Source organism: Phaseolus vulgaris, chromosome 10 (assembly GCF_000499845.2).
Source record: "Phaseolus vulgaris cultivar G19833 chromosome 10, P. vulgaris v2.0, whole genome shotgun sequence".
Taxonomy (NCBI): domain Eukaryota; kingdom Viridiplantae; phylum Streptophyta; class Magnoliopsida; order Fabales; family Fabaceae; genus Phaseolus; species Phaseolus vulgaris.
The window spans coordinates 18,207,139-18,216,794 of record NC_023750.2 but is presented as its reverse complement, the minus strand read 5'-3'; the positions used below and the strand labels follow the sequence as shown (position 1 = coordinate 18,216,794).

The following is a 9,656-nucleotide window of genomic DNA, read 5'->3' as shown; positions in this document are numbered from 1 at the left end:
TTTGGAATTTTTAAGCATAACACATTATATTTATGATTTTAATTTTAAATATTATATACATAACACCCTCCATGATAGGGGAAATCAAGCATTGCCCCTGGCCCTGGGAACAGCCATAATGAAAACCATCACATTGACAGAACAATCTAAACATAGTAGCATGAAACTAGAATTGCATGTCTAACAACATATAGCTGACGAACCAAACACCATAGCCTGCTCATTCATCTTCCAACATAACCAAAACAGGTCCTACTTGATTCTGGATAGTGCTTTCATAACGCCCTTTGACTTGGCTGCTATGGAAGTTACTCCAGCAGTCACAGAAGAGCTAAGCAACCAACATAATACTAGGATAGTCATTTGCATGTATCTCCTGAGTAAAGAATGCTCATTACTCATCTTTGTGATTGTGATTGAAATTTGAAACCGGGGGAGCACCTATTAAGAGGTCCATTTGGAGCAACAGAATATCATTCTGCTCTAAATATATCACAACCTTCTCAGCTTAATTCTTCTTTATTTCTTCACTTCTTCTAGGAACTGAACCATCCTTCCCAGATTGAACTCCTAAAGCATGCGCAAACATTCTCTTTGCAGCTCCCAAGTGCTCCATTTTCATATAGTCTTTATTTACACTTTGCCCTTGTTTTCTATCTTGAGAGAATAGAGGCAACTCTTTGTCAACTGGTGTTTGATCATTCCTTTTATTATACGAGGATGCATTAGAACTGCTAGTGTTTCTTATTCTGCTGTTTGAATTCCTTCTTAGGTGTAAAAACTCTTCAGAATCTTTCGTGAGATTGGACACTTCACTGTTCTTATCTTGAGCATTCAATTCATCTTTGAGGCCTCTATCCTTTATACTGTCAGTAGCCAAACCATTCTGATTCTTTGTATGAATTCTTTGACCCAGTGCATGAGCAATCATTCTCTGGGCAACCACAGGCACACTCCGAGGCTTTTGTTCACCAGGCTCTTTCACCTCTTCCAACTTCACAGAGAAAATTCGCTCACGAGCAATTAAGTAAGCTGCTTTTCTCTCCTCCAATGACTTTGAAAAGGACGCCTTGTTTGTCTGCGAGACTGAAAGATGCATCACACAAATTAAGGCTACCTAACCAGAACAGGAACCCACATCATAGAAAAATCCAACTTACTGATAATGGTCGATTCTACATGTAGGTTAATATTGTACATGATGTGCTATGGTAACTACTGATCTAAGAATCAGCAGCATTCATTACCTGGAGAGGCTTCGCTTCTCCTTAATATTTGGTGGGAAGTAACCAAAGATTGAGGTTCATCATCATACTTCCATAGGATATCACTAACAAGGATTGGAGGTCTGCAATCCATCCAAAACAAATGTTATTTCACAAAAGAAGCCATACAATAATTACTGAATACCAATAAAATAAAGTAATCCAAACTGTGCTTGATATAAGAATAGCAGGAGAGAGAAACAAAGGGAAGTTCATTTACATGGACGTATCTGGACATCTCTCCAGAATCAAATGACGGTCCTCTCCTTCACCAACAGATTCATGTGCAAACCTGGCACCAATTATAAAACTATCAAATGAAAAGAAAAGTAGACGCAGATTCAAAATAAAACCAGAAAGGAATTTTGAAACTGACTAAAATAAAATTCAGGAGTACCCAAATATTTCAGCAAGGCGATGCAAGAGAAGACGATTGTAAGAGTTCATTGGCTCCAATTCCAAGATCCCATCTGAACTATAGTCAATAAAAACAGATATTAAGAAGCATATTAGATAATACCAGTCTACCAGCGAAAGAAAAAGCTTCCAATCATTGTAAAACAACTATTTAACACACCATGCATATGCTTAAATGCCACAAAAACTGACAAAGCTTTAGAGCCATTTTACAAAATTTACACATTAATCAACATACATTAAGACCTTAAGACTATTTATATTGCAAGAAAGCTTGAAATGCACTATCCGGTTTTGAAATTAATAATTGAATTGTTAAGCTAAAATGTTTATCATAGTTTTTTAGAATATGATAAATGAACCCTTTTATTTTGCATAGAAGAACCATGCAACAAAATTTAACTACATTGAATTTTAAACCACTTTTAATTGCAACCAGTATTGTCAACATTGGGATCATGGAAAATTGGGAAAAGCTAAATATCCACTCTATCAAATAGCAGATAGCATTGCATACTAACAGCAAAAGGCGCACAGTGGGGGGGAAATATAATATAATATATATACACATACAAAAATATAACAGTGGCATATTATAAAATATTATGCCATACGCAAATAAATCTTGCCGAGAGACTGAAACAGTCTTGTATAATCTTCAGAGAGAAATTCCGAGGGGGAATATTGGGTTTATATTAAAACTCAAAGGCCAAGTGAATAAACACTAAATAGAATACAGAGGCTACGTGAGGAAATATGGAAGTGTTTTAAATGGTCACGTGAAACGTTGCATGTAAGATTACTAAAGAATTGTGAGTCAATTTAAGAATCGGACTCAAACTCATATAGCCCTCTCCTATGATTAACGCAAACCAAACCCAGCCCCCTTTGATTTCATTTCTCCAAACTCAAGCACATAGAACTCTCAACATCCCTTGCAGAACCAGATCCAATCTGCCTCCATGGATTCCACCTTTCCAAAACAGCTGAAAACCTGGCCACCTCCATGGATTCCACCAACCCACAAACATGACACAACATGCAGCCACAACAAGTAACACGAACTTGATGGTGTTTTCTGCAAGCTTCACAATACAACAGAGCTGTGATTGCGTTTTTCCTGAAATCTGTGATGCAATAGTGCTTCTCCAATTTTAATAACACTAATTGCAACAATGTATTCTCTCATCATTTCTAACACATTAAATTTCTTTCTTTTCTTTTAGGGGGCATAAGTACATACACAAGAGAAACTTGAAGAAAAACATAAAATTGTTTAGAATCGTCCCCCCTCTTCCCCCCGTTTCCTTTGAAACAATGTGCAAGGATCCAGTGAGTCTTCAAATTTGTCTTTAACCATGCTCAAGACAAGTAAACCATCAATACTTGCATTAACTAAACCTGGGACCAATACTAAAGTTAAACACCACTCAAATTATCTCAAAAATGTTACCTAGTGTGATCATCCTGAAGAAAGTTAACCAAGACCTCTTCCATTGTGAGAACTAGATGCTTGCAAGGAAGATTGTCCTTGACAAGAAAAGCCAACTCCTCAACCTGAAATACAAAAGCATCAGTCAGTACCAAGACTCAGTAAAAATTTTGAACACAGCAAGGTAACTCCTTCTAAAGAGATGCTACTTAAAGCCATGCCAGTTCAAATAACATAAAGGCCAAGCAAAACCATCAGATATGCACCATATTATATTGACACCACAGAAGCAATTGTCCTTAAAAAAGCCCTCAATTAACATTGGGAAAGAAAAAGGAACAACCTTTGTGCTAACACATATCCTAGGGTTCAGAAATTTGTAACTTCAATATTTAAAAATGCAATTGCTACGACCTTGGTAGATAATACAGTGAAAAGGGGAACACATGACAGCACAAAATTGAAATCCATTTGAGCACCATCTATAATATCACTGTAGAGAGAAATAAAAAGAGAAACGTAGAAGCATACCATGGCGAATTGGGTCATACTCATATCGAAGGATTGAGCAAAGTCAAAGGCTTTAGGGTTCCCAATTACAAAAATTTGAAATATCCTACTCTTCACTTCAGCTTCAGATTTGTTGAATCGATGGAAATAGCTGCCCTCCTTTTTCTTTTATCTCCACTTTCTTTTTTATCTCAAACCTTTTTATACTTCCAGTTTTACATTCCCCCCAATTATAATTTAACCGTAAAAATACAAAAAGATAAAATACTGTTTTTCACATGATAATCTTTATTAAATACAAATAATTAGTATTTTAGGTTGTGATGTTTTATTGCATTTAAATTGTCTTTTTAACTATATTTTCTTATGCATATTTTTCATTATAAAAATGTTACATTATTTCATGAATTTATGAATTATTTGATAATTTATAATTAATTTTAATTTCGTTTAACTGGTTTCTTGAATAGTTATTCTTTTTAGTTGAATCCTCTATTTAATTACGAAAAATTAATCACATAAACCATAAATCTAATTTATTATAAAATTAAATATATAATTTTATGTAAGTGAAATTGATTTTTGTTTTTAATTTAAAATTTAGGTTTAATTACCTTTTTCATCCCTATATTTATAATCAATAGTCAATTTGGTACAGTGGTTTTAAAAAAATTCAATTTGGTCCCTAAGTTTTTTAAAATATATTCAAAATTGTCCTTTCTGTTAAATATCGCGTTAAGTGGTGCTTATGTGGCAGACACATGTAAGTTACATCACTTTGGTGAATACTAAATTAGGGTTTAGGTTATTCAAATTGGGGATTTCGAATTTCTGATTTAGGGTTTCTGATACGAGGATTGCTCCCCTGGTTGGATTTTGTGGTGCGCTTCCCTGCTTCAATTCCATTCGGAGGTGTGCTCCCCTCATTCGATTCTGTGGTGCGATCGTGAGTTACGATGGTGAGCTGCGTTCCCATGGTCGATTTGGAGGAGCGATTATGTGGTGCGGTCCAGAGGTGGTGAAGGGGCAGCGTTTGCGATACAGACCGTGGTGTCGTTTTGTGGTTGCTCCTTTATAAGGTTAGTAATTTTTGACTTAGTTTCAGAGTGGTTCTGTTTTTTATTACTTTTAGAGAACATATACATAGTTGTTTATGATGTAGGGTCCAAGTCAGGCAGCTACAAGGGCATCAGGGCCATCTTAGGAAGCTCCAAGTTAGGCAGCTACAACTGCAACATTTTCAAGACCCAACACAAGGCTTAAGTTACTGTCCATCAGAGGCTGCTTTTGGAAGCCACTTTTGGAACTCACTCATTTCTAAACCTATGTATTTTGAAAAACAATTATTATGGATTCATTAGTGAAGAAAATCTGCTTGTGCTTTATCTTCTAATGTATTACATATCTTTTGTATTACTTTTACATACTTTACCTTTATATTATTATATCACAGTTTTCCTTCATTTATTTAGTCTTTGATGAGATTGGCCTCTGCTTGCTCTGAATTTTCTTGCTGTGTTATCCAAATCAGAGTTCTTAATTGTTCATCATACTAATCTGTTCGGTTCTTAATTTCAATTGTATAATACCTTTCAATCTCAAGTCCTTGGAGAAAAAACTTATATAGCGGTTGCACATTTTTAAATGTTGTTTAAATTTTTATGAGAATATCACTGCTTATCTTTTCTATAAATATCTTCTAAAAAGCCAACGTATTTGATGTACCCTCACATCACTTTTGTGAAATCTTCGATCAGGTTTCATTTACATATAATAAACTTGAGTTTACAATGCAGCCTTGGTCCTGTGAATTGCAAATCAGTTAACCAACATAGTTTCAATTATGAAGTTTACTTCGCTCACTGCAACCATTGTGGAATTGTCCATTAGACCATTATGAGATGCATATCACCTTATTCAGACACAGGATAGCTAAACTTTATTGTCTCATAAAAAAGTAAAAGCTTAAGTTAATATGTATACTAGATGCAGTATTTAACATTAATGTTCAAGCTAAGCAAGTCTAACCCATGTTAGTTTATTCTGATACTGATTTCAAAAATGAATCTGCATCTTAATTTGGTTACACCATTCTTATTTTCCACAATGCCAACTTATTCAACCCCAAAATTATGCAGCACCACAAAACAAGAAAATAGTACATAACTTCTATGACCACTTGCTAAAATTCATTTTTCATTGATACAGATCTTAGGATACATATTACATACTAGACATAATCAACTCAACACACTAATACATATTACATTAATTCTTTCAATCATAATCCCAACCAAAACATACATTTAGACGTCACTCAAGGGAATTTTAAGAAAATAATCAACATAGCAAGGTTTATTACAACAACACACAACCCTACTAACAACATCTTTATCCACTTTCTTGACATCTTCAAACGCTTTTCCAAGCTACAAATCTCGTTTCTTTGTCTATCAATAGTTCTATTTTTGTCATCCCCAATGTCTTCAATGCACTTGCACCATCTAAAAAAATTATATCCCATGCTTACGTCACTCCTACTCTGTATTAGACAAAACCATAAGCAAAAAATCAATACCAATGCATTTTTTTTCATAAGCCATAGTTTAATACATCTCACCTTATACTTTGGACACCCAAAATTGCCTCCCACAATTTTTGACCGTTGTTGCGGTTCTCAAAACCGCAAATTCCCCACAATCGCAAATGGGAGCAAAACCACAAGATCGCACCTCCGAATTCACTCGCACCACAGAATCGAATGAGGGGAGCACACCTCGGAATGGAATCGAAGCAGGGAAGCGCACCACAGAATCCAACCAGGGGAGCAATCATCGTATTAGAAACCCTAAATCAGAAATTCGAAATCCCCAATTTGAATAACCTAAACCCTAATTCAGTATTCACTAAAATAATGTAAGCACCATCCACGTAACTTACACGTGTCTGCCACATAAGCACCACTTAATGTCGTTTGGTGATATTTAACAAAAAAGACCATTTTGAATACATTTTAAAAAACTTAGGGACCAAATTGAATTTCTTAAAAACCACTGTACCAAATTGACTATTGACTATAAATATAGGGACGAAAAAGGTAATTAAACCTAAAATTTATATATGCTAGATATTTATAGTAAAGATAGTAACAATAAAATATTTTAACATTCTAATCACACTAGTTATCCGTTTTTCTCGTAAAAAAAATTGACAATAATTATTTTCAATAATTTTCTTACTACAATTATTAATATAAAAAAATAATTAAATAAAAATCAATTTTAGAGACAAAAAATAATTATTTGTTATATTGATTAAAGTAGAAATCATTTTAGAAAATAAAAATCTATGATTTCGAAATTAATTTCTATTAGTGTTAAATAGTTTTTATATTGATATCTAATTAGCTACCAAAATTTTTACTACCAAATTTAGAATCTAAATAATTGGTAGTTAAAACTTTGGTAGCTAATTAGATACAAATTTTAAAACTATTTAATAATATAGAAACTAATTTAGAAACAAAAATGTTTTTTTAATTTTTAAAATGATTTTTAATTTAATCATTATAACAATTAATTATTTTTGTCTATAAAATTAGTTTTTATTTAATGATTTTCTTGTAATGTATTTAAAAAATTTAAAATTTGGATTAAAAATAAAAAAACATATTTAACTATTAATTATTTAGTATTCTGATTAACTAAGTGTTTTTACAACATTTTCACTTCTCCATATTTTCATTTTCACCAAATTTTGAATCTCATATTTTTAAGATACGCCTAATTTGTTCCATCCAAGTCTCTTTTTACAAAGATCTCTCAAAGTTTTATTGTTTAACTATTTTTTTTTCAAACTTGTACTACTAACTAAAACATATAATTTTCAAATCAACAATTACACGAAATGACCAAATTAAAAAAATAAATAACCCAATAAAAATATACTTCAACACTTAAATTAAAATTGTCAAAACTTGTTATATATAATACTGGTAGTGTTATTACATAGCTAGTAATTTCTGTTATAGTAGCTTCTTTACATAGGTCTTTCCCTTATATAAATACAAGTTCTGACCTGTGTAAATACACAAAATACAAAATAATATTCTTTTTTACTCTTTCTCCTTCACTCTTCTTATTACATGGTATCAAGAGCACCTTCATTTTTTATTGGATCTTATCATGTCTTTTTCATCTTCTTCTGCTTCTGCTCAAGAAACCCCTTCTTCTTCTTCCTCTCCTGCCTCTCAACTTCATACATTTTCTACACCTTTCACCCTTAAACTCACCGATGACAACTTTCTGATTTGGCATCAACAAGTTCTTGCGCAGGTCAAAGGTCTCAATTTGCTCATTTTTTTGGAATCTTCTTCCGCTCCCCTGTCTCTCTTTTGGTAATGAAACCCCTAATCCTCTCTCTCTTCTCCATAAACAACAAGACAACCTTATGATTGCTTGGTTGTTGGCTTCTATGTCGAATTCATTGTTAACCAAAATAGTTGGTTTACAATCGGCTTATCAAATTTGGGACAAGCTGAATGTCTACTTTGCATCCAATACCCATGCGAAAATTCGTAAGCTCAAAACCCAGTTGGAAACTCCTAAGCTGGATTAGTCTATCAACGTTTATTTTCTTGACATCAAGCAAGTTATCGATTCTCTTGCAACTGTTGGTTCAAATGTTGATTCTCTTAAAGCTATCTCGGTTGGTCTTCCTGAGGAGTATGTTGCGTTCATCACCTCTGTCACGTCCGGTCTTGATCCCTACACGGTTGAGGACTTTGAAGCATTGCTCCTGACTCAAGAAGAAAGGTTTGACAAACATAAGTCTCTTGATCGTCCTTTCATTCAAGCTAATATTGTATCTACTCAATGAAACCTTCGACTTCTTCAAACCTTCGTTTTTGTGGAACCAATTTGCGTTCAATAAACAACAACAGCTTCGGGATCCACAAAAGAATTCTATTATTTTATACTTAATATTAATTAAGATTTTCTAGACGAATGTTAACTATATTACTTTTTTAACCGATATAAACTAGATTTTTTTTTTCAACTGTCAAGATTATTATTTTTTCAGTGCGTATATAGTGTTTTTTTTTCATCGACACGAATGTTATTATTTATCAATAGTTTATTTTAATTTTTGTAAATATTGACGGAAAAGAATTTCAACAAACATTAACTTGTTTCACATTTAAATAATTTTATGTAATTTGATTATAATTGAAATATTTTATTTAAATGAGAAAATTAAAATTTAATAAATTTGAATTGGTTTATCAAATAAAACATTTTAAGATAAAATAATTTAAATTTGATATATTTTAATATTTTAGAAATTGGAAAAGTTTAATTCCAAACCTAAGATTTAAAAAGGAGAAAATAGATTTATTCTTGCAGTAAAATTATTTTTAATAAATATGTAGTTCATTCTCCAATTAATGTATAATTAATAAATTTAGGGGTCACCTTAGAATAATACAAATTTAATGATTTTTTTGAGAATAATGCAACACTTTTATTCCCTGACATTATGTTTTTGTGATCTGCTGGTTGCAAAAACTATGTGCTTATATGTTTAATTACAACCTGCAAAAGGAGAACATAAATTTCTTTTGTTGAAAAACTGAGAACATAAATAATGCAACACTTTTTCTAATTAAGTGGGCAATTTAAACCGACAAAGATATTAATTTATGGTTCTTTAATTCAACCATTCGACCAAAGCTGAAACTGATAAAATAATTTAATGTTTTAGAATATATTAAATAATAAAGCAATATAAATTATACAAAAACTATTTTTAAATCCAATACAATCATCCAACTCTGAATGGTTTTGACCATACTTGATTGATTCAACCAAATTTTTTTATTTTTTTATTTCATTAATTTTCTGAATTATCCTTTTCAATGATTTAGTCAATTCCATATCTAACCAACCAATTCAGTCAAATCAACTTCGTCATTGTAAGAGATGCAAGTTATGTTGAGCCGCACCCTTGCTAACCATTCAGGATAGAACAGG

The 9,656-nt window shown here is 32.3% G+C and overlaps 1 protein-coding gene across 2 annotated transcripts; it reads right to left on the bottom strand.

The window, feature by feature from the left end:
* On the bottom strand, positions 1 to 3,801 carry LOC137818760 (uncharacterized). Of its 2 annotated transcripts, none has more exons than XM_068622360.1 (6): positions 3,646 to 3,801; positions 3,136 to 3,239; positions 1,663 to 1,735; positions 1,486 to 1,557; positions 1,248 to 1,348; positions 1 to 1,086 (listed from the first exon to the last, which is right to left on the bottom strand). In XM_068622360.1, the coding sequence occupies exons 2-6, from the start codon at positions 3,146 to 3,148 to the stop codon at positions 509 to 511; spliced, it is 837 nt and encodes a 278-aa protein (XP_068478461.1). In that variant the 5' UTR covers positions 3,149 to 3,239; positions 3,646 to 3,801; the 3' UTR covers positions 1 to 508. The 2 variants fall into 2 exon arrangements, with proteins under 2 accessions (XP_068478461.1, XP_068478460.1); XM_068622359.1 differs by having other exon boundaries at positions 1,663 to 1,740; positions 3,646 to 3,797.
* Between the last annotated feature and the right edge of the window lie 5,855 nt (positions 3,802 to 9,656).